The 25505-nt window shown below is 42.8% G+C and overlaps 2 protein-coding genes and 1 long non-coding RNA gene across 10 annotated transcripts in view; 1 reads left to right on the top strand and 2 right to left on the bottom strand.

Moving 5' to 3' along the window:
* The window catches only part of LRRTM3 (leucine rich repeat transmembrane neuronal 3), a 76423-nt gene extending 65110 nt beyond the window's left edge, over nt 1-11313 (bottom strand). Inside the window, exons 1-2 of one of the 3 annotated variants that reach the window (XM_064429674.1) lie at nt 10766-11313; nt 8866-10397 (exon numbers count right to left, since the gene is read on the bottom strand). In XM_064429674.1, the coding sequence (XP_064285744.1) occupies nt 8866-10397; nt 10766-10769 (1536 nt within the window). In that variant the 5' untranslated portion in view covers nt 10770-11313. Of the gene's footprint in view, nt 1-8865; nt 10740-10765 lie in introns of those variants that run through there. The other 2 variants (XM_064429673.1, XM_064429672.1) reach the window with 2 other exon arrangements.
* The window catches only part of CTNNA3 (catenin alpha 3), a 427418-nt gene that overhangs the window by 176993 nt on the left and 224920 nt on the right, over nt 1-25505 (top strand). The window lies entirely within an intron of this gene.
* On the bottom strand, nt 19847-21498 carry LOC135305831 (uncharacterized). The gene is made up of 3 exons (XR_010366809.1): nt 21448-21498; nt 20237-20335; nt 19847-20100 (listed from the first exon to the last, which is right to left on the bottom strand). It is a non-coding gene; the product is annotated as an uncharacterized LOC135305831 (long non-coding RNA).

Below are 25505 nucleotides of genomic sequence, written 5' to 3'. Positions count from 1 at the left end.
GGAACTGTTGTTGAGGATAAATTGAAGTAGAGACAACTAAACATTTAGTCTCCAAAGCAGAGAGCCTGTTTGAGCTAGGTACAAGTAGCCTTAGGAGGAATTCCAGAGATGGCTTAGGAGGAGTTCCAGAGATGGCTTAGGAGGAGTGTCAGAGATGGGTTTCCATCCCTGCCTGGAGAGATCCTGTTTTGGAAGGAGGATAGTGAGGGTATCACACTGTGAGTCACAGCCCTGGGAGCACATGGGATGAATGTCCCAACTGGAAATGGCTGTGATGTGCACAGTGGATGTGTCTGGGTGGCTCAGGGTGTTTCACAGAAGCTGGGTGCACTGGAGCAGGGCAGGATGAAGCCTACTGCTCTGAGGATATGACTCATATCACAGATGGCTGCAAGGCTAATGCTGCCATCTGAGAGAGTCAGATTACAAGAAATAGTGCATTCCTAACAAAACTCTGATGTGCTGGAATGGTTATTTGATGTTACTCTTTTTTTGAAGAGGAAAAGATGATCCTTTTCTCATACTTTGACTAAGTATTTTTGTATAAGATTACTATGATGGTTATTAGTGAGAAATGTGGGGAATAAACTCTTCTGGCTAAAAAAAACCCAGATTTGAGAATCTGTAGCTGTTTTTTAAAGTGAAAAATAGTTGCTTATTTTCTGAGGTGAGTTCACTGTAACTGAATTCCAGTGTGCCAGGAATTAGTGCCAGTCCTTTTTGCAGTAGGTCAGAAGGCAGTTCCCCAGGTAACAACACCCTTTTTCAACATGCAGCCCTCCCATCTGCACCTCACGGAGGTACAACTGCTCCCTTTCCCTTGCAAGAGGATTTGTCAAAATCTCTGGGAGGTAATTCTTTAGAGTAGCTTCATGAAGATGGCCACAGCACTTTGTGACCCTTGAGTCTTGTTCAAATGTCCAGTTCTGGGGAGAAATGGAGAGAATGTTTCATAACAAAGGTTAAGTGTTAGACTGGTGCAACAAATGGGTGAGATTTGGGTGTTTAAATTCCCATTTGCAGGTTTGAAAACCTTTGCTACAGTCTGTTTTAAAATAAACAGGATAATCTATAAGAGACTGAAAAAAAAGAATTACAGCACATTAATTAAGATGAAGTCTGAAGTGTTTTTCTGTTTGACTCCAGTCTGCTTTTTGTAAACTGTGTTCCCTCTCTCTACTTTTATCACCTGCAGCCTTTGCACAACTCACCACAGACCAAATAGATGCTTTTGCAATGCTCAATAATCCATTTGAACAAATTAAATCAAACAAGACAGTGTGTATGCTAGAATATACATTACGAAGTCTGTATTTTTGGAACAAGGAATCCATTTCTGATGGTTGTGTTTTCAGTGGATTTGTATTGCTAATGTATTACTATTGCTTATTACCTCCCCTAGGTGTTCAGTGTTCCCAGCTCCTCCACCTACAGCTGCTGGTGATCCCGAGGGCAGCACAGGGAGCAGCCACCAGGGCACCTGGGATGCCCAGCTTTCACTGGGGACCCTGGCTTGTACCTTGGGGTTTGGGGACCTTTTCTCCCCTGACTCAGAGCTGAACCAGGAAGTGGATGATAATCTCATTACATTAGTTTGGAGTCTATTTGTGAGTTTTGCAGCCTTTAGGGAACTGGAAAATTAGAATGCCCAAAAAATCAGAACCATGAATTCTACAGTGCTAACTGCTGTACACACTGCTGTAGGTAAAGAACTGGCATTCAAACTTTCAGTAAGTTGTTCCTGACCATAAAGGGCACATGTAAGAGCCAACAGCACAACATGGGATTTGCCATGAAAATCAAACACCGGGAGGATGTGCTCAGCTAGAATAATGTATATGTTACCTGTCAGCAGTACCTTGCCATTTCTACAGCTGTTGGAAATAATCACATAAGAAACAACAACAGTAAGTAACAGTAAATACCAGCTCAGTCCCACAGCTTTGGAGAGAATATCTCACATCATAGGAAGATATTTTCTTCCTTTCATTTAATATGGTATGAAAGAAAAGATAAGTTTTTTGTTTGATGTCTAAAGATGTCCAGAACCTGACAGTAGCAACTTAAAAAAAAAAAAGTTTAAAATACTTCCAAGAGATGCAGAAATGTTTATTTTATTTCACATTCCATTTTTATCTATCTATCTATCTATCTATCTATCTATCTATCTATCTATCTATCTATTTCTCTCTCTTTCTCTCTCTCTCTCTCTCTCTTTTTGCATCTTTTACTTCCTGTTAAGTTCTGGAAAAGCTGAGTGACCCTTCCTGACTTTTTACTAGTGCTGTAAGCCACATGCAGTCCTTTCCCTGAGCGTTTTTCTGTTTTCCATCTCTCAGGATAATTATGGACATGAACAGAAGTGCCCATGAAAATGCAGTGTTTTCTTATTAGTACACCATGCTAGGGATAGAGTGCCAGTATTACCCTTGGCAAGTATGGGGGGTACTGCTGGATTTCAGTGGGAATAACTCATAAAGGCTGAGTTCATGGTGCCAGCTTCTGCAGGCTGCTGCCACTGTCACTGCAGTTAGGTTTGCTTTCTTCTGGCATTAAGGAATTAGGGTCCTGAGAGACTGACCTAGCTAGGTAGTGGGTTTGTTACTTTGGGGAGGAAGCAGATTTGCACACAGAACTGAGCAGGTGATTTCCTCTCACTGATGTAGGGAAGCACTGAACCTTGTAATGCATTTCTGTCCTGGTTTGAGGGGTAAGTGGGTGAGTAATTAAGATATTTTGCTTGTCATGTGTCCCTGTGATATATTAGTAGACTTTGGCTGTCACAGAATGCTGGGAAAATTAGCAAGGTTACAGTGTAATTATGAAGTCATACAAGGTGTCAATGCTGGTGTTGGAAAATTCAGCCTTCAGGCAGGAGTGTAAACTGTGATGGATGGGCAGTGTGCTGGTCATGAACACAGGAAGGGAATGGCTTTAGTGGTTAAGAGGACATGTGAGGGGTTTTTGGAGGACTTTTTTCAAGATTACACCTCCAGTCATTCAGTTGCTTTTTGGCAAACAAAAGAGTTTGTGGGAAACATTAACAAACAGTAAGTAAAGAATGAAATATTTTGTTTTGTTGAAGACTTTGGTTGATTTTAGTGATGAGCAATCTTAAACTTGTGAGTTTTCACATGAATATATAATATTTCCTGTAATAACATCAGTAGGTCATTAAGCTCCTTAGGAAGAAGTTAATAAATAGGAATTAACTAGCCTTTTGCCCTTTCTCAGTAAACAGTGCTTATTCTTAAATTAGAATGCCTGTGCTGTGGTCATTATAGTATAACAGTGTGAGCAAAACAAGACTTGCAGGGAGATGTGATTTCTGTGATGGATTGGTTGAATAAAAAGGTAGTGCTTACTTACAAATCTTTTTTCATTCTTGCTTTTATGTTTGTGCTTGTTCCAAATGAGATTTTCAGGTTCTCTGGTAGGTAAATTGTTGGCCATCAGCTCGCAGCTAATTGTCCCAGAGGGTCTTGGATAAAACCCTTTTTATTCTGTTATGACCTCCTTGGTGATGTGGTCATAGCTGTTGAGCTCTGTCACATTTTACTGCTTGTGTGCCCTGCTGTGTTCTGTTGGTGGTGGTGCCAGGGAAGAGTTTGGCTGTAACCCCGAGAATCACACCACAATCAAAAATTTTGTCCCACTGTGATGATACCCACTCTCAAAAGCCTTGCTAGGAATAAAAAGCAAAGCACTGGAGCATGGACTGATAGGTGATCTCCCAGTGCACCTGAAGCATCAGAAGTTGGAATTACAGCTGTATTTCCCCCCCCCCCCCCAGTCTGGAGGGAAATGAGTTCCTAGGCACCTTCTTAGGGGCAGTGAAACCTGAATATCATCACCAGAGCCTGACTTCATTGTCTTCTCTCCCTTACTGTGGTTTAGGGTCATAGCAGGAACATTGGCACAGAGTTACTGAGACCTAGTGTAGTTACAGCAAAATGCTCCAGAGGTTTTGCCCAAGCAAATATGCTGCATATTCATGGCATATGTGCCACTGTATGACTTTGCTATTGTTTGCGAATTTGATCTTGCATCATTTGCTTCTTGTCTCTTTGGACATTGTGTGTTTTTGAGAGGAAGTTCTTATTTTGGCTTGTTCCTAGGTATTGAATTGCCCTTCTTTTAATGTCTAATAATATCTTTCTCTCATTATTATAAACATTTTTTTTTTTTTTTTTAGTTTTCTGTTGTTAGGAGGTTGAATGAGTTGTTTGTGGCCTGAGTTTATTTTCTAGTCTATTAAAGTGGTGCTTTCTGAATAATAAGTTTTAAACCAGTAGCCAAACTTGTTAGAGCTCCTTGTATACTCCTTGCCCTTTTCTGGCAGTAGTGACTTCCACACTGGATGGACCATTTCCTGCCAGCTTTCATCTGCTCTTATTTTCTCCATGTATTCACCACATGCAGGTTATGGCTGCTGTACACAGATCCAGTTGAGCACTCACTATGCTGCAAGGGTGTGATACTACTGTGTGATACAGAAGGATGCAAAGGGAAGAGGCAAACACATCTCTGTGGGAATTGATTTATGCAGGAGATACCTGTGATTAAGCTCCCTACCCACTGGATGTCACTATTGTTCTACAGAAATTCATCCATGGAATATTTATCTAGCATTGAGGGCTGACAGCAAAGACCATTTGCTTGCAGCAAACTGAAAATTTCTAATTGTATTTGCAGGCACATTGTGCATTTATGTTCATTTTGCAATTCAATTTTATATCAAGGTTCACCATTTTATAGTAATAAGAAAAGAAAGCTTTGCCAAACCTTCAGCTGGGATGACTCTGGAGGTGCAGATAGTGAGTCATGAAAACCAGCCAGCAGAGAAGCTTGCAGTCATTATACTCAAGCCACTTGTTCTCATTATTATTCACTTTCTCTGCAGTTGCTGGAGGTGATCTCAACATAGTGAATGAACATTACCAGTCTCCTCAAATTTGCTTAGTACATTAGTTATTTTCTTTTCCCAGAGATTTGCATTCTGTGTGGTGTGTTACTCTGAAATGGCTCTTGAATAGTCCATGAGCTGGGTCTGTGAGAGGCCAAGTAATCCCCTGGCAAGGAGATCTGGGTGCAAGGGCTGGGTTACACTCCCAGTACTCAGCCTCTGTGTGATCCCGCAAATTACCTCAAATCTCTCATGTCTGTTTGCCATGGTCTCTCTGTGGCTCACGGACCAAGTCCTGACTGCCCTTAACATTTTTGGGGTGCTACAATAAAATAAAGCAATCTGGTGATTCCATCTAACATTTGTCTCAACATTGTCTAAATACATATAGATGCCAACCCAATGAACATGACAGTGGGCACAGAAGAATCCTGCACTTTGTCTGCAGCTTGAAAAGCCCTGGTCTTCAGTGGTAGCCCCAGAGCACCATACCTATCCCAGGAAAAGGAATAGTAAATGACTACAAATCCCAAAAACGTACAGGAAAAAAAAAAATCACAAACATCTTCAAGATCCATTCATTGCTGCTCTCCTAAAATTGGAATATGTTGGTGGTATCGGCTCCATTAAAGAGGAGCCAAGTCATTGGAGGCATTGGATCACATCTCCTTCCTCAACTTAGGGCCCAAAGGCCTTGTGTGAAGGCTCACAGGTTTGTGAGAGCCATGGTAGTTGCTGTGGCTCTTACCTTGACACCCTCTAAGGACTGCTTGGCATCACCCCAGTGAGGTTTTAACAGTTTTGGGAGAGACTGGCAACAAACTATCCAAAAACCAGGACAAAATGGGATCAAGATTTTAGATACTGGAGAGAAGCAAAGGAGAAATTTCTTTGCTGGAACCTTTGAGGCTTCAGCACTTCATTTGTATTCAGTAGAGTTCATGGTGCCATGAACTCTTTCATGAGGCCTGCAAGTTGCTCAGCTAAGACCAAGTCATTCCCATAAGATTATTAGAATTTGTGACTCCGGTGGCCTTGCCACCCAAACCAAGTCACTTCTGGAGTGTTTCATTTGACAGTGGTGAGGCTCAGTTTAGCTGAGTTCATGTGGGTTTTGCCCACATGAAAACATGGAGTTCATAGTGTGTGTTAAGGGGCTGTAGAGCTGGTTCAAAATGTTTTCTAAGCCATAGGCACTAGAGTGGGATTTAAAAGCTTGGCTCACAGGACTTGGGTTGTCCACAAGGTTCAGAGAGTTACACTGGGTGTGCTTTGTGTGTGGTCAGCCAGTGGCTGCATTGTCAAAGACAGTGGCAGCAATTACACACTGGCCCACTCGTGTTTGGAGATACCTGCAGCTGGAGTTCTCAGGCTGTGAGTGAATTGGTTCATCTAAGCATGTCTGTGCATGAATACAGGTGCTGGATTTTTACTGTATTTTTGTTACCCATCCTTGATTAATGGCAGACTGGTTTAATCTTCTTTTTCATGACTATAATTGATTATTCAAAGGGAGCTAGTGATGGTTTTACAGGTGTCATTTTCTGAAGGAGGTTGTGGATTGGTTCTTTCTGAGTAATGTTTAGAACAAGGCATTAAAGAAACACAAAGCATAATAAGTCCAACTCAATTACAGACATCTCTCACAATCACAGTCCATTAAGAGGTTTTAGAAGATGTACTGAATATTTTTGAATAACAAAAATTCTTAAGTAATAAGTATGAAATTATTTTCTGGTTGCAGTTAGCAGTCCTAAAACAAAATATAAAAATTTAATTTTATTTTTATGTGTATTTATATTTGTACACACACACTATGTGTGTGTGTGTATATATATGAACATCCATATGTTTTGGGGCAAATCTCTTGTGTTTGGCTGTACCTATTGTTAGTCACCACTGCAGAGATGAAAGCCTCTGAAGTACAGGGATAGTTCTTAACATGAAGTTTATAGCAAACTCTAATGCTTCAGTACAGAGATAACCAAGATGTGCTGGTAGAAATCTGAATCCTATAGTAGCTAGGATAATTAAATGTGTATTGACTTTTTAATAGCAGCTTCCAAGGTGCAGCTGAGGAGCAGCTCTGCTGTGCTGCTGAAGTGTCTCAAGCACTTGCACTGTTAATGGTGTGGGGTCCTGGTACTCAGGGAAATGGGGTCTCTCTTGCAGGGCTCAGTACAGCTCCAGCTTCCACCCTCAGCTATTTCCTCACTACAGTCCTTGAAAATGAGAATGGTTTCATTCCGTGAAAAAAACCCAGCCCAAACCTTTTCAAGTGTATCAGTTCTTTTCAGAGATGTTTCTAGCTTTGTTTTCATTTTATTGAGCATGTTTCAAGGTGACTGGCTATGACTGGGTTTTTTCAGTAACAATTCAGAAGAACCTTCTGTTAAGGTTTTGTTTTTTCTAATCTGCTGCAGTGAAACTGCCTTGTAGAAATAATCCTTCCCAAGTGATTGAAGATGTGCAGTTTACAAAGCCAAATCAACTTGCAAAATGGAGATAATTAAATTACTGACTTCTATAAAGGTGCTGCTTTATTATTTCATACCCTCCCTTCCTGATAATCAAAATAAGAGGTATGATTTATTTGCAAATATGGGGGATATTACATTCTTCTGCAGCCAACAAAATGCATGATTTTGGGAGAAGGAAGGCAGGGAATAGCTGGAGTGCAAATCTCTATTTTGCCCAGAACCACTGGTTTATAATTAGACATTAAAACTGAGTATCTGTGAATTCTGTAATGTCATTAGGGTTTTGGTAAGAGAGGAAAATTATTTGTCACTGATTTGTGTAAAAGGATTTTTGGGTGTACTCCTCTGACATCAGTGAGTAACCAGTTTTCTCTGAAAGCTCTTTGCAGCTGTAGTATGTCTAAAATGCAAGGTGTTTGGCATTTTAAGTGATGAAGCTTTATTTAGTTATTAGAGGGACACTGTGCAAAACATAACACACAACCTTAGCATGCCTAGCCCAACCAATAAACAGAAACAGAAGAAAATGATGGATTTTAATGGTTTCCTCAGCTACATAAATGCCTTTGACAGTCCTGAAAAGAGAATTCCTAATGAGAACTGAAACAAATGTGTGCAGGAAGTGGTCTTGCTTTTGCTGCTGCACATTTGAGTTCCTCTAATTGCATCAATAAGGAATTTCTGCTCCTCATCTAATGAATGCCTTTTGACTGTTTTCTGAAAGGCAACTGAATGTAGGGATAAACACTGGCACCTTTTGTATGAAGTCACATAAACAGGTTTCAATTGCTAGCTATCGGCCCTAGAAACACAGTGCTGTAATGCAGTACAGCAAATACCACTGTACCTTTTTATTTTTAATTTCTTATTAAGCCTACGTTTCCCTCTGCTTTGCCTCTGATGTGATACTTAAGGGTGCTTTTTAGTCTCTCTTGTCTTGGCAGCAATCAGGCATTTTTTTCAGAGCTGTTCCTGCACCATCTCTATCCTCAGACAACTCAGAATTCATATGATACTACATACCTGGATCTTTACTTCTTTCTGGGCTCAAAAAGTGAGCTTTAGAGTACGGACTGGGTTTGGGGAGGCAGAGGGGGATACCCTGAGTTTGATTTTTTTGGGATTGTTGTCATTTTTCTCCCCAAACAGAGGCACAGTTGGTGCAGGTGCAGTGGATTACTTATGAAAGAAGTTTTCTATTTAAAGACAAGAGAGACTTTAATAAGATCAGTAGAGGGTTTGTACAATAGGTATTGTATTAAACCAGAGCTCAGGCTTCACATTGATTGAGGTATTTAAATTTCAATGAGTTGATTATGTATGAGAGTAAAATGACCAGTATTATGAATGTACAAAAAAGGGACATGGAAGAGCTGTGCCAGAAAAGTGAGAAAAACGTTCCCTTTATAGTCCCTAGAGTTCAATAAAGCACCACTATTTCCCAGCTTTTAAAAGCTCTTTTATCACAATGGTTCATACCTCGCATTCCCTGGAGCCTGATTTGTTATACGTGCAGGGTCCTGTTCCATTCAGCAGCATCTCACTGGTCTCAGTGTTGGTAGGTTTGTAATCTACATAAAATTCCTGTGTGCTTGGAGTCATTTGCTTCAGCGACTGTCTTTTCTTTTTCCTGTGCCTTCGCATGAGAGAGCGCTGCTGCAGCTGCTTCATGCTGGCAGGGTACCGCTTCCATGACACATAGATCACCAGCAGGATCACCAGCACTGACAGGAAGAGAGCCACGCTGCCTGCTATGATTTTGTGGAAGGAGATGTGTTCTGTGTCGTGCTCAGGCTCAGAGTTGGCTTCGGTGGCTCCCATAGTCGGGGGCAGAGGGGGCTTGCTGTCATGTTTAGGCCTGGTGAGTTTTGGTTTAAACGTTGGCTTTGGGAGAGCTCGTGCTAGTTCAAACCTTTCTGTGGTACTCTTGCCACAGATGCTGTAGTTTTTCACTGCATCAATAACATTCACCCCTTGCAGCTCTTTGGGGCTGGCACAAATAATTGTATTTTCCCTCAGCCCTTTAAAACTTTTAAGCCAGTTTACCAGAGAGCAAATGTTCCTGCTGCATTCCCATATATTCCCGGCAAGGCTGATGTCATTGAGAGATATCCAAGAATCCAAAATTTCTTGACCAATAAATGTCAGCTTGTTTGAATCCAGGTTGAGGCGCTGTAAATTGGGCACACACTGAAAAACACTAGGTCCACTGAAAGCTTCTATTTCATTGCCAGATAAATCAAGTCTTTGTAATGAGCTCCAGGTCCAAGACATAGTTTGTCCAATCACACTGATTTTATTCCACTGTAAATAAAGGTTTTGAAGGCTGACTAGCCTTGGAAAAAGTGCCAGGTTGAGCTTAGAAAATTGATTGTGCTCCAGATGAAGCTCTTTCAGTCTGATCATACCTGCAAAGACATTCCTTGCTAAACTCCGGATGCGATTATAACCCAGGTCCAACAGTTCAAGGTTCCTACAATCTTGAAATATTCGAACAGGGATGGTTCTCAGGGAATTGGACCGCAAATGTAAACTCAGCAGCTTCCTTAAGCCCCTGAACTGTTCAGATCCCAGAGACTGCAGCTGATTGTATGACAGATCCAAGTTCCGGAGATTTGTCACAGGTCTGAAGGTATTATTAAGAAAATAGGAGATTCTGTTGGAACTCAAGATCAACTCTTTTAGTCTGCGTATTCCACTGAAAGCATTTTCGTCAATATTGCTGATGTGGTTATGGTCTAAATAGAGCCAGGTGAGTTGATTAAGACCTTTAAACTGATTGTATTTTAGTTTTTGGAGGCTGTTATATCGAAGGGACAAACCTAAACAACCAGCAGATATACTTGAGGGAATCTCCTGCAATTTCTGAGATTCACAATATACCATTTTGCCTTCACACCTACAGCCCTTAGGGCATCCTCGTTCAGCAGAAGAAAGCATTGTCAGTAATACAGTAGGGGCTATTACCAGAGCTACAGCTGATCCGCTCAGTAGCCTAATTACATTGAAACCTGGAAATAAAAACAACTTAGAAAAGTTATCCCCCCACACATCAATCATTTTTTTCAATCATGCTAAAATCTTTTACTTCAGCAATCATTTACAAAGCCCTAGCTTGACTCGACTACTTTTCACACAGGGTTTTTTTTGGTTTTTTTTTTTTTTTTTTTTAAACTCAGGTTTGTTGTTTTTTTTTTTTTTTTCTTGGTTTAAGAATACCTCAATATAAGTACTGACAAACAGTTGGGTAAAAGGTGTAATCCCTAAGCCATTTAAGTATAATAACAAATCACATCAAGGTAAGTTTATGGAGTAATTAAAGCACAGGCTATGCAGTAACTATGAACTATAAATTAATAAGGTAACATGAAAAACATACCCATCCTTTGTGTTGTTCAAAGGTCGTCCTTAGGTCTTTTGTTTTTTGCTTAATGTGCCACAAGCATGGCAGCCCCTGTCAGCTGCACTGTAGTGAGTCAGGGCTCGCTGACACCCAGGAAGAAAAATTGGACCCCTTGGGAGATGGACCGCTTTTGGAGCATTATTCTTTGCCAGCCGTGCAGAACACTCCAAGAATAAATCAATCCCAACAAAGCATTCGCAGCAAAATGTCAAATTCTTCCTAGGTAATAGGATCTTCATGGATATTACGGTTTTGCATCTTTCTAGTTAGGCACCTGGCTTTTAAAAGGTTGCTTTGTAGGAGAGCATGTTGGTCGGTGCTGCCCGCGGCGCTCAGCTCCGGGCGCGGCCGCCCCCGTCCCCCACGGGCCCGCGGCTCGCTGCCGGCCGGGGGCAGCTGCGGGGAGCCCGGCCCGGGACGCGGCTCCGGCGCTGCCGCGCTCGCATGCCGAGAGCTCCGGCCGACTGAGGCGGGCTGGCGCCGGGCGCAGCCTTATGTAAAGCTGCCCCCAGCGGCAGCAGCACCGCGGGCATGTGCAGTGCCTGCCTTCCCTTGCAAATGAGCGAGCTCTCCCGGGGAGCGGGCGCTGCTCGCTGCGCAGTGGGCAGCTCCGTGTGCGCTGCCGAGGGGTGCCGGACTGCCCCGACCCTCTGCGTGCTTGTGAGAGCTGCCCTGCATCCCTGAGCTTAAGAGCTCAGCGGCAGCTGCTGAGGCTTTGGTCTTAAGGGCTGACGTGACGTTTGTAGGACATAGATACAAATTTTTGGTTGGAAGGATTTTTTTTTCTTATTGCATTAGATGTGTTCACATAACCTTTTTGCACCCGCTCACTATTTTTCAGTGAAGTATCAGACCCCTCAGTGTGTCTCTTATCAAGTGCTCTAGAGTGGACTCTATTTTTTACAATGTGAAAAATGTTTTTGGGGCTGACATTTTCCATTTTTGCTTTTTTCTTCTCTGTTAAAAGGCTCGGTGCCAGGAGGTTAGAAGAGAGTACTGTGCTCATTTATTTCCCAACTTGCTGTCACTTTGTGCCACAACACTAACACTTCAACCTTTACAACATAGCGACTACTCAGCTTGGTGTAGTACCTTAATGAGGTGAATTGTTTTTACTGTTGTTCAGGACATGGACAGGATTTTATGTGAAGGTACAGTAATGCTGAGCTTTTTATATGTGTGATGCTTTGCAGTCGTGGGGTACCACCAAGAGAGCCGCCTTGACTTTCCTTAGTTTTCCCTTCTTCCCTGCATGCTGTGGGGAAAGAACACATGCTCTCATCTGGACAGAGCAAGGGTAAGATGGTGTTACAGCAAATCCACCATGCTGGCAGCCTTCCTTCACTGAGAAATATGTGATCACAGATGATGGTGGGAAAGTGGAAAATCCTGGCTCTTTTTTGTGCAAGAATGGGCAAGGGGCTGGAAAGAATTGTAGTGCTCCTTGGAAGAGGAGTGCAGAGTGCAGTCCCCAAATGCAGCCCAGACAGTCCTGAGAACTGCTTTGCCTTTCTGGGGGAGAATCCTTACCCTTGGTCTAATGTGCTCTGGCTTTTCCCTAATTATTCACTGCTTTGAGAATAGAATAACTTAAAATGAGGCGAAACCTAAAATTTTCCAGGCATTAAAATGCCACCTTTGCTAGTACTTAGGCTGTGAATGACCTCAGATTTACAGTAATCCCATAAGTATTAATGCACCAAACCAGAGCTCCTAAATGAGGAGTGCAGTCATTCCTGTCTAACACCTACTAACATCTTTCATGTCAGAAATACATTCCTGCGTCATGGCACATTCTGTGAGAATTCTTCTCTTTGGGGCAGATTGGTGGAGAGGGAAAGGGTTAATTGCTCCATTAATCTCTGTCAGTGTCACGTCTCCATGCTCTGCTGTAGCTTGTTTGGGGCTCTCTGCAGCCTGCTCTGTAGGGTCGAGGAGCAGTGACAAACTGCAGAGTGCAGTGGGAACTGAGCTCTTCTGCTGACAGCGGTGTCACGTGCCAGTCTGGTGTCCTGGTATAGGCTTTCCATCACTGCCTTGGGGAGTCTCTGTTCTTGATGGAGCAGCAAGAAGACAGTTCAGACCTTTGGTAAGTCAATTTGTCTTTCGGAACTGCTGCTCTTCCTCTGTTGACAGTAGATGTCTGTGAGAGGTAAACTTTATTGAAATTACTCTTTCAGGTTCCTAAACTTAAATGGCCTGAAATTAGGTCTCTCTCTTCACCCGGTTCAAACACAGTATGTAAAATTCCCAATAACATCCAGATCCTTTCTCCTGAAGAACTGGTGCAACTTAGTGTACAGCTGGCACTCAGCCCTCTTCCCAAACTTTGCCTGTTCTCTGTCTTTTTCTTTTTTTTTGTTTCTCTCCCTCCTCCACCTTGGTTATGGAGTTAACAAATAAGTTCTTGGCCACCATGAGTCAGCAGAGCTTCAGCAGCTTTCCTAGGGTTTTAATAATTGCCAATATACTGGACTAATAAGAGGGAACAGCCACTCTTTACTAAGAGTTATTTTCATTTTTCTGAAAGGGGTGAGACATCAAGATATGAACAGAGAGAGCATCAAATCTATGTTAATGGATTGCCAAATTGAATTTTCTTTACTGAGATCCTTTTTGAATTACACAAGCAGGAAAAGTGCCAGAGTTTTTTAAAATTACATTTCTATATCTTTATACAGCAGAATGAGTTCTTCTCCAATAGTGGAAACAAAGCTCCCAGTATGAAACAAATCTCAGTATGAAACATTTCCTGTAAAATTTTAGGCAATCTGGCCATATAAACCATGACAAATAGAGAATTAAGTTAAAGCTGTGTTTTACATAGGAAGATACCTTTGCCTTGTATCAGCTACACCTTGTCTATCAGTGTCCCTCCCCACCATGGAGCAACCATTCAACTCATGGAACTGGGAAACGAGACCTCGAGGCCCAAGGGGATGGCTTCTCTTACGGGTAAGCTGTGGAGAGCTTCCATTAGAGCCAGTCCCATGACTCTGAGTGCCCAAACCCAGGAGTGTGCTGCTGCCTGGTGTGATTGCAGCTTGTGCTCTGTGTCAGTTCCTGTGCATCCATTCTGCAGGACAGTTGCTGCAGGCTCACCTCTGTATCACTGCCGAGCAGCCCTGCCTCCTGTCCAGTCCTGGAGCAGCAGTTCCCAGGCAGGACAGGAGCCAGAAGGTGCAAGTGACCGAGGCCTGGTGACTTGATGCTGACTGAACATTAGTGCTCAGGAGCAACATTATTCCATCTGTCTGAGAGAAAAGTATTTTAGCCTATTCTGCAAAGAAAAACCTCTTAAGAAAAATATTTTATTTATTTGTGTAGTCTTGAACACACAAAGTTCAAGTCTATATTTTGGGTTTTCAGCCCTAACCATAAACTGAGATACCACAGAACCTGGGATGCTTGTAAGTTTTGAGTTTTATGACTCCATGACCACTCTAATTTTTTTTTCCTGGGTTTTTCTGAGGGAAAAATGGCATAGATCAGGAAATACAGTGGCAAATGTGTTATTAGATATGTCTTAACATCCATCCATATGAAAAGAGATGTGTTGGGCAGAGCCTGTGATGAACACATAGTTTTCTTTGTCTACACAACAGAGAAGTTCAAAGTTGTTTGGAAATGATGCACTATGCTAAGGTAGTGATAGTCCACATTTTTCTCTTGGTGCTAAACTTCAGTAGGTTTTTTATCTGGGTATTGTTCTAGATTCATTTCACTGCTGTCTGATTTTGCACTAATTTGCTTCAATTTAAGGTTTGGGGTTTTCTTACATGGTTAAATATTATAGTGTGTTTTCTTTTTCCATTCATTCTGGCTGAATTCTTTGTACCTAGATGCAGCTTCCCTATGGAAAGCTTAGTGTGAACTGCAGCCAAAATAGTAAAATGTGAAAGAAAAGGTGGCATTCATTGTGAAAGCCTGTTCCTCTACAGAGCTGGTTTGGAATTGAAACTTTGCACAGAGAAAAGGGGAATCAGCAAATCGTGCATTTTTTAGGATTATGAGAAGGCACCTGTAATAGCCAGGTGCATCTCTTTGCTAAGTACATTTGAAAAGAGGGGGGGGGTGACAGAATTATCAGGCATCAGTAGAATGCCTGAGTTCTACTGAGGGAAGTGAGGAGGAGGGAAGTGATGTGAACTTCCCAGAGTGTAAGAAACCAGGTGCTAGTGGGATTCCATGCAAATCAATCAAAAGCCTTCCTCTGTTCTGTCACATGGTTCACCTTAGCCTTTCTCAGGATATTCCTTATCTTACTCTTTAAAATCCATTTAATGATGATGTTACAGAGAAGAAAAAAAAATATTGAAAGTTTTCTGTTGCTTCCATGAGAAGTACATTCGGGAATGCAGTCTGAGCTTTTCTAGACACAAGGCATTATGTTCATAGTGCACAAAATTTGGAATTCAGACTAGACCAGAATACAGCTTTTTCCTGCTCACAGACAGAGCTCTTGTGTCTGGGAGTGCCTTTATGTGTGAATCACACAACCCTTTGGGGACCTGTAGTTAGCAAGTGCCGTGCTGTGTTCTTTTTGGGTTGATGAAGTGACACCATGTGTCATTCCCTTGGTTTTATTCCCCTATAAAGGAGCCAGGAGTCAGCTGGGTTAGCAGTAGTAGCTTGCTGTAAATGGTACTGTAGTGTGCTATCACTGTATCGTTAGGAGAGATAAGTCTAATAAAATGTGTCTGCAGTTTTTGAGCCAGTGATTAAATGAACTTGCTGTTCCACGAGGATCAGATTAGAGCTGGGGGCGTGTAACTCCCAGGGTAAATATCAGAGCGTGGGACGGCACAGGGAAACTCAGGATGCAGCGCTGGCTGAAGGCAGACATAAGGAGAGGGAAGTGTGAGAAAGCCAGGTTCAAGGAACATGTGGGCAAGGGAAATCGAGGCAACAGAGAATGTTCTGAAGAAATAGGGAAAGGGGATTGAGAGGATCTTATCCCGGGAGTTGAACTATACTGCCCTAAAGGACAGTGGTGGTCAGTGGTAGGTGAGGGTGATGGATAAATTAAAATACTCTGTTGCCCTTCTGCTAGGAAGTATTGTTGTGCAAGGCCTCCCCCAACTCTGTGAGGGTGAAAGATCCTGTGTTACACACACCAAGAAGCTGAAGAGTGCAGGAGCCATGCTCCAGTCTGGGATTCAGTGCGCCTGTAATGTGGGACATCTTGCAGAGGACACCAGGGACACATCTGTCAGTGTGTGTGCCCAGCGCGTCCCTCTGGGCCTTGGCACAGGGCCACTCGGGCTATTGCTTCCCTCATGCACAGTTACACACTGTTGGATAAGGAAGCTGTTCCAGCTGGACACTTCTGGTTAAGTCTTACAGAGCCCCACAGGGGCCTCTGCGCTGCGCTGGGGGAAGGGAGCTGCACATAAACCTTTGATCACAGCATCCACGGCCTGGGTGTTTTGTGAGCAGTCGAAAGCCCTCTAGCCTTAATGAGGCACTGGACACTGTTCCCAGGCTGGCTTTTTGTCCTGTGATTTTGAGGCTGTTTGAGGGTGAAAAGAATTAGGGACTTGTCTTTACAACAAACTGGGGGTCTGCTGGTAGATAAAACTAGTAGTGAGAGATAAAAGAAACAATGGGAAGGATTACACTGATGGATGAATGGAATGAGAGAGACTTGTCTTCACAGACAAACTGTAGGTGTGCTGATAAATAAAATTGGATACTGAGAGATGAAAGAAACAGTGGGAAGAACAGTAAATTCCATAGGAATTCCACTGATTGACACAAGGAAAACAAAAAGGGGGGGTTATACATTAGAAAGGGGTCTCAGGTATTTTTGGTACATTTTGGGAAGTCCTCTGAAGTACTTCAGGCAATAGGGAAGAGAGACAGACATGCAGCCAGGAAACGAGGATAAAAAGGAGGCTGTGTCCTTCCAAATTTTGGAGAGACACCAGGGGAAATGCCCCATGGCCTCTCCCTGTATTCAAATAAAGTTACAGGACTCCTCTGTCTCCTTTTTGGACATCTCTGGTGTTTGTGGATAATTTTCCTGGCAAGGGCAAGTCTGTGCTTGTCTCATCCTCCAGAGACATGACGTGAGATGCAAAGCTATAATTTCACTTACTCTCTGCAATTAATACGACCACTTCTGTTTCAGTGGATTAAGCGTTGTTCCATTCAGGCTTATCCTCCAACATCTTCCTGAAAAGTGAATATGAGTAGAAGCAGCAGAAGGCGCTGGAGGATGAAAGACCATCACGGAAGTAAAAATTAATTACATCTTCCACATAGTGCTTCAACCTGCAGAGCATGAATGATCCCCACCATGAGTGCCCTGGAGATGTGCAGGGGTGATATGCAAAGCTGTGTTGGTGCTTCTGCTTGTGATTGTGCCTGCAGTCTGTGTGAAGGTGCCAGAGGGATCAGGTTAGAATAAACCCAGGCTTGTTGCAAATGCTTCCCACTCTGCCATGTGCCGGGATGCCATTGCTGGAAGAACGCCTATTGTCTGATTGTCCAGACAGCACTGCCAGGGTTTGGGTGGCCTGACTATTGGGAGATCCTGAGCTGTCACCATGAAGTGTGCTTGTCTGGGAAGAACGATTTGTCTGTCTTCGTTTAAAAGACAAATATCTGTCAAGGAAGGTGGAAACCTTCCTGGAATGGAAAAATGACCCCTCCCTTTGAAAATTATGGTGCTTTCAGGCAAAAAAGTATGGGAAAAAGGAATAACAGTCCTGTACTAGAATACACACACAAACACACACACATGTAACAGGACAGAACAACAGCAACAATAAAAACTATAAAAAAAATAAACCTAAAGAAACCCGGCAAGAGCCTTAAGAGCCTTTTCCCACCCGCTGGGCACTTTTGGCTTTGGCCCGGCCGGCAGGCAGCGCTGTGAGGGACGCTGTGGCGTCGTGTGAGGGAGCGGCGCGGCGGTGCCGCCCTCACGGCCTCGGGGGCAGCCCCCATGGCTTCTGGAGCAGCCCCTCATGGCCTCGGGGGCAGCCCCCATGGCTTCTGGAGCAGCCCCTCATGGCCTCGGGGGCAGCCCCCATGGCTTCTGGAGCAGCCCCTCATGGCCTCGGGGGCAGCCCCCATGGCTTCTGGGGCAGCCCCTCATGGCCTCGGTGGTGCTGCCCTCGTGGCCTCAGGGGCAGCCCCTCATGGCTTTGGCGGTGCCGCCCTCATGGCCTCGGGGGCAGCCCCTCACGCTCCGAGCCTCCGGGGGGACTGTGGCCCCGGGGAGAGGGAGGAGGCACGGGCTGAGCTTTCCCCAGGCGCTCATGTGTGCGCTGTGAGTATCCCTGCGGTGGCAGCCGCCTGGGTTCCAGTCAGGAGACAGGGAGGAGGTGGTGCCCGTTTTCCCCCGAACACCCGCGGAGATGGTGAGGATCTCCCGGCGCTGGCGGGTGCCAGAGGCCCCAGACGGGCAGCAAGGAGAGCTCTGCAGCAGCACCGTGACCCTCAGCAGGACAAGTCCAGCACCACAAACCACCCGAACTGCTCCGCTCTCCGCACAGCCGCCGTGTTCCCCCTCAGCTAAGCGAGTGCCCATCACCCCTTTCTCTCTCCCTGGAAGATTCCAGTGGAATGCTAGAACCATTGGCCAGTTCTTTTTTATCGGAATTCCCAACTATTCATCCCCCAGCCTGTTTTTTTCAGGTAACAGATAGGACAGGATTCACTGAAAAACCCAAAGCCACAACAGTCTCCTGAGGTATCTGACTTGTGCCTTGCTAGAACAGTTCTGCATGTGCCTCAGGGGCGGACTGTGAGGGCTGGCAAAGGGAATGGACTTCCCGGGCAGCCAGATTTACGTGGACATCTCATGGAACAGTTTTGTTCTAGGAGAACTCTTCAAGGGCTGGGGCATCAGTGTAGAGGCATTGCATAACTGAATCCTGATGGGGCTGCAGCCTGGTCCCAGGGAAAACCAATAATGCTGACAGTATCCAGTTCTGGCCGAGGGAAAGGAGTGAGCTCTGAGCATGTGCTGTCGTGTTGGTAAGAACAGGAACAGCAACGTTTGAGTGAAGACGAGGTGGTGGTAGTGCCAGCCATGTGGTCATTTGCACAGTTTTGATGTTCACCAAACTTTAGACCTTTTTAGTGTTCCATGTGTATGTGCAGTAAATCCCTCAGGGCTGGCTTTGCCTTCTCCGCTGTTCCCTCTGCTCTCATGCCTTTGCCTGTAGCTGTTCCTTTCACACTCCTACCCTTTGCCTACATCTCTGAGAGATTAGTATTTGTCATTTGCACGGCTTGGAGCACACACAGATGATGCATGTTCACACATTTCTTAGGAGTTTCAGACCTGTGCCCTGCCATACATTTAGCTCTGTGGGGCTCCAAATGAAGCTGCCTTCATATCTCACTATGTGCTGAGGCTGTAGAATTAATTATTCTGTCAGGTCAGCCTTGGAATATCTGTTTGCTGCAGTGGCTCCTTGACTGCTAGAGGAAGGCAGTTGGCAAGAATTTTCATTATAGGAAACCCATGACATCCACATAATATCAGAAACCATTATAACTTGTCCAAACCTGAGCTTTTATTCTAATTTTTTGGCATCTCAGTATCTTCACTTCCAAGAAAGGAATAGTGGCATGTAATTATGTAAGGTTATTAGCATAATAGATTATTTGCTTGACTTTTTGTCTGACACCAGTTATATTCAAACATATACCCTTTCCATCAGTTAAGCTGTCTGTTCCTTTTTGGAATTCCAGCACAGGTTATCTTTTGTCTGTATTGTTATGGCTATCATTTATTCTGATGCCTTCTTTTGAGCTTGAGTGGTCAAATAGCAGAATTCCATGTGAGGACAGTGTAGTTGTGAAATGCAGAAATGCAGACTTCTGTTTAAAATGCAGAATTATCTTATATGTGTGGTTAATAAGTTTGCCAATATCTGTTCACTTACAGAACCTTTCTAATGTTACAAGAGTACCATTTTGAAAATTACTGCAATATTTGCTGAATATTACTTTTAATTTTACATATAAAACTTGCATTGAACATATTTTTGGCTTCTTGAAACAAAAGGTATATATGGTATTTCTTAGGATCAGAACTGAATTAGTAGAAGGCGTTTATTGGTGTACTTCCTAGTCTTACTGCTCTTCAGCATAAACAGGCATACAGGGAGCAGGAGGGTAGAGTAGAATGATTTCATTTGACATGTTGAAATATTCTAAAGTATTTTCCAGTCTCTCCTTTTACTTGCTTATGCATGAAAAACTCCACAGAGAATAAAGCATTCCAGCTTTCCTCTGTTGGGACTCCTGCTTGGACTTCAGTGCAGTGTTCTGAGGCTGTGATTTCCAGTCTGAGACAGAGTGATGTGTTATTAGACAGCATTAGTAACATTTTGAAGAGAAAGCTAAACATGACAGTTGAGCAGATTTGCAACTGAAAGAGGAAAACATGAACAAAGTTAAGCATATAATTGTGTTCATTCCCACCGTGATTAGCATAGAAATGATTTATTCCAAGTGGTTGCAGTGGCATGCTTACTCACTTCCTCCTCTGGCTTCAGCCTAATGCTGTTTTCTGTCATTTTCCTGCAAAAATAAGTTTGTTATTTTTTTGCATCAAAAGTTTCAGATTTTTTAGCTTTTAGTAATTCAGTCAAGTCTTTTTCAATTACGCAAGCTGTGGCAGCTTGTAGATATTCCAGCTTTGGTAGCCTGGTGTTCCTGAGAAGGATCAGAATGTTAATTATGCTGACAGTCTTAGTTAACCAGCCTGTAATCAACTGCTGCTTAGGCAGGGGTCACTCATCCATGCCAGTGATGGTGGACTAGAACTTTATGATTTAAAAGAAAATAAAATACACGCAGGGATGTTTTAACTGTTCCATTCTATATTTACCATCCTTCTTTGTCTTTTCCTATTGGGGTGTCTGGCAGACAGAGCTCTGAAGAAACAACATGTGATTTAAATGACCTATTAGCTCATCTTCTCATGTCTACCCAAGATAATTGTCTTAAATTAAATGTGATTAATTAAAAAAAAAACAAAACACAAAACCAAAAAAACCCCATACAACCAAACCCCAGCATGTTTGGGTAATTTTAAAAAAGTGCAACAGACTCCCAATTAATTAAGTAATTTAAAAAAATTTCTGGGTTCCTGCATATTTATTTTGGATTCTGTGACAATGTACTCTACTGTTTACTAAAACTGTCTTTTCAGCCAATGGACAGGACAACAAACAAATGACAAGCCAACTCAAAATGGCTCAATACGTGTGTAAAACAGTAAATATCTGCAAACTGTTAATTGCTGATGGATGCCGTGCTAAAGGGTAGAGGAGAGGAAGCTGACATGAAAAGAAGAATTGGAGTTTTCACTCTTACTTCTCTTTCTTGAAGAATATTAGGATAGGCATTTTGTATTTTTGTATTTTGTAAATCCTTCTACCCAGCATGCTCTATCTCCTAAGCAGGTAAGAGGCTTAAAAGCACCTTTCCCTCTTGGAGCTTAGTTGCATACAGTAGTGGTTAGAAAGCAAGAAATGCTGCAGTTGATAAGCATGTAGAGACTGTGGCTAGCCCATGTGGTGGAGACACAGGAGAGCTGAGCTTTATTTTGTGTCCCTGGATGGTACCAGGAACTGAGAGGAAACAGAAACACAAACATGGTCTCAGGCTCGGTTTCAAAACCATTTTACCTCCAGGCAGATGGAAAACAGGGGCACCTTCATCCACGTGCTCTTACAGGAATCCTCCTCTGTCACAGATAGGTGACGGGAAGATCTTCTGTGTGTGTCATAGGGAAATGGAGTGGCTGCTTGCTTTGGTCTTCACAGCAAATGTTTGTGTCATCATTTACGTGTGATTTAGACAGATTGACCAGGTTGAAATGCAGAGCAGCAATAGACATGTGCCAATATAATTAACACAACAAAAATGCTTTGTGTGGCTGTTTCTGCTGCTCTGGGTTGAGCAGTTTCCTGTGTTTCTTCATAAGTCTGTAAACTTCTAGGAAATGAATGTGCTTTATTCTATCAATGCAGGACTTAAAAGAACCTAGATCTTAAGATAACTGTGTACAAATCTAATATACACAGCAACTGTAAATAGATTGGTGCTACAATGTTATTTAGTTTGAAATTCATAAGAAAACTAGGAAAGAAGAACTTCTCAGGGAAAGCCAAATATACGTTTGTTTTTTCTTTGCATCACCAGTATGTCTAATTTCAGTTATATGCTTTTAGTTAATACTACGATAACTGAACCCCACAATACAGTTCTTGAGGGACTTCTAAGGTGATGTGCCCTGGTGCTGTTCAAGTGCATAAAGAGTTCACAGGGAGTATTTAGTAAAAGCTAAAAGACATAAAAGTCTGGTGTTTCAATGTAAAAGCCATAAAGTAAGTAATGGGTTGTAGGAAAAGAAAAAACCGAGGTACCGTATGGCCACGTTACTGAATAAGAGCTGTCTCTCACAAAGATCTTTGCAGTTTCCTTTAAAATACCCAGGACTTGCTGCTTCGAGACAGAAAGCTGGAAGAGATCCAGTGCTCTTATCTGACATAGCAATTTCAATGTTCTTCTCAGTGTGATTTAAAGTCAAGTAGAACTATGCTGGTGGAATTGAGATATCTGTAAACGGATAAAAGTCTTCAAGTTGTATCAGAACACCACTGCCTCAGAGCATTTCCAAAAAGAAAATATACATGTCCTTGAATGCATTTGCTCCTTACATAAATACCACGGTATTTGGAATTCTGTATCAGATACTTGCTGACAAAAAGATTAATATTTTAAAGAAGACAGTAATTCATATGTTCATGTAAAGACCAGGATTTAATATTTCACCCTTTCATAAACACAGAAACGTAAGAGAAAACAGTGAGTGCCAGCCTTTGTAACAGTTAAGCTGCAGACTTCTTATTTTTGATAAAACAAAGTTTTACCCAAATCCAGCTTTAGAAAAGGTTTCCAATAACTGTTACTACTGGGGTTATTCACAAACTCCAGATCTACTTGTGATGCTTTTTGTAACTTTAGTGAGAACTGTAGCAGCCTCCTTCTGTCATTGCCCATTCCTAATGTGGTGGGAATTGCCGTAGTACTGAGAAACATCAAACTTGGATCTTTTGCTTTAAAAAGGTTGTTGTAAATTACATCAGGGATGCTGAGAACGAGAGAACTCCTACTGTTTGTAGGGTTTTTTTCCCATCAAATGACTTAACTGCTGACAGAATTAATTATCATGTCAGTGTGGTTCAGTTGCAGGTATATTTCTCTCTTTGAATATTAAATCTCAGATCATATAGTGAACTAATACAATATGTTACATGCAAAAATCAAGGGCTGGAGAGTTGCTGATCTTCTTAAGTATGTCAAAATTAGCCTCTTAAATGTTCAGCATCTCATTTGAGAGGTATGCCAGTGACCTTTTTTCTGTTGCTGTTCTTTTTCTCAGCTACTGGAAGTACTTTCCAACTATGTTTTTGTTTTGTTTTCGAGTGCTTTTCTAGGACATTTGTATTCTTTGCTTAGGTTGCCACTTACCTGGTATATTTTACTTTAGGCCACTTGCAGGAAAATGTATGAAATGCCTTACGTCCCACTGTGCCTAGAATGTATTTGAAAAAGAGTAAATGTTTTTAGTGCTTTACAAGTTTGCAGCCTCTGCCATGTTTTGCTGCTCTTTGTCTTTTGCTTTCTGCACAATTTGTTTGGCGCCACGCACTGCTGCCTTGTCAGAGGCTGGCTCCAAGTGCCCTGTGTGTTCATGCTGCCTTATTTTACTTGCCACAGTTTAAAGCAAAAGCAGCCAGCAGCAGCAGCAAAGGAATCTGCTGTTTCAGTTCCCATTGTTTCTATTCTTGTCATTCAGGAAAGGCAGGAACCACATAGGAAAGCGTTTATGAATTCATTAGAGAGTTTCTCATGTTCTCAAACAAAACAAATTAAAAAAACTAATGGAGAGCTTTACACATCATTATATGGAGAGATGCACTATTTCACCACTTTCCAGGAGTACTGATGAACAGGAATAGCAGTAGGTTGGATAGGGATGTGTGTGACAGAACAGCAGTGTCTTCCTGCACCTACGGATGTGTCTGTCAGAGGACATTAGTAGGAACATACTGATCAAGTTTCATGGTTTAACAGAACACTTACTGGGCGTATGTTTTGCTGATTTTTGTTCCTTATGGAATTAATTACTGTCTCTGCTTGTCTCTAATTTGTACTTTACATGATTAGAACAGAGGTCAGAGGTAAGTCCTCCATCTAGTCAGTATTTGGGTAGGTTTACTCCTGGTATTCAGGGTGATTATTCTATCATATTTCATACTGATTCCATTAATGCATTTTGAATTTGAGCATCATAATTCCCTAAGAGCTTGTGAGTATGCATTAGACATGCTTGTGTGTGCTGTAGGTAGTGTCTTTAGAAGACTGATAAAATCTGAAATGCAAATACTCTCTCTTCTTGGAGTCTAAGACTATAGGAGTTGTTGTTGGCTTTGAAACAAAATGAATAAATGGGAACTCACTATAAAGTGCTGCTGCCTCTCCTGAGTTTTACCATTACCTTTATTTAATGGAATAGGTTTTGACATCCATCAGGCAGATGTACTGGCTTCTCATTCTCTTTACTTCCCCACAAAAGGGAATTATTTTATGTGATGGAAAAGCAGTATGACTCTTCTGTTAAATGCAGTCTGCCTGCTGAAGTCAGGAGCCATGAAAGCACCATACAGCTGAAATGCTCTTGGCTCTGATACCACAAGGGGTGTATGCTATCCCTCATGCTGTTGAATGTCTTCGTGTAGGGTTAGGGAGACAGGCTCTAACATTTTGTCTCCAATTTGCATCTCAATTAGCTTGGAAGTGCAGCAGGTACTTTATGTGACATTCTAAAGGGGAGCTTTTGTGTCCTCTTATTCTGGATTAGTACTCCTGGGGAAAGAGACTGAGATAGCCAGATTGTCACCACCTTGTGAAATTGCCCTGCACACCGGTAAAGCCTCTTGTATGCAAGGTTCCTTTCTGCCGCTCAGATGAGACTCTAGCATGGCATGTTCAGCTTTCTCAGCCCCTTCTTGATCCCACAGTGAAAGGTCAGTGTAAGTTGTGCATATTGACCCACATTGCACCGGGGTGTGAGTAGTTCCTGTGTGTGTATCTGTGTATCCGTGTACCGGTACCACTTGTCAGGTACCAGCCTTCAGGTTCCTCACAGCCTTGTGTCAGTGGTATTCTGGGATTTTTTATTCTATCTCCCTGTTAATCTGTATATAAATCCAGGTTGAATCACTTTGTAATGCACAAAAAAGTAATTAAGCATCTGCATGATTTTTTATACAGGAGTTTTACTGTAGCAGACAAGGGACATGTTTTGATATTCAGAAAATTGTTGCAAAATGTTACTGCTCTGGAAAAAGATTATGAGGGAAACACAATAATCCTTTTATCCAGGTCCTTGACATTCCTATTTAGTTATAGCTGAAACAGTAAAGGATGATTCTGTCAGGAGTCCATGGGGACGGGTGGCATCCACCAAGGGGTACTGAGGGAGCTGGCGGGGGCGCTGCCCAAGCCCCTTTCCATCATTTCCCAGCAGTTCTGGCTGACTGGGGAGCTGGCAGGGGACTGGGCTTGGCCAATGGGACACCTGTCTGGAGAAGGGCTGGAAGGAGCAGCCGGGGAGCTGCAGGCCTGGCAGGTGTGAGGTTCAGCAAGACCGGGTGCCGGCTCCTGCCCTTGCGCT

The sequence above is a fragment of the Passer domesticus genome, chromosome 8 (genome assembly GCF_036417665.1).
Source record: "Passer domesticus isolate bPasDom1 chromosome 8, bPasDom1.hap1, whole genome shotgun sequence".
Lineage (NCBI taxonomy): Eukaryota > Metazoa > Chordata > Aves > Passeriformes > Passeridae > Passer > Passer domesticus.
This window is presented reverse-complemented; position numbering and strand designations above follow the sequence as displayed.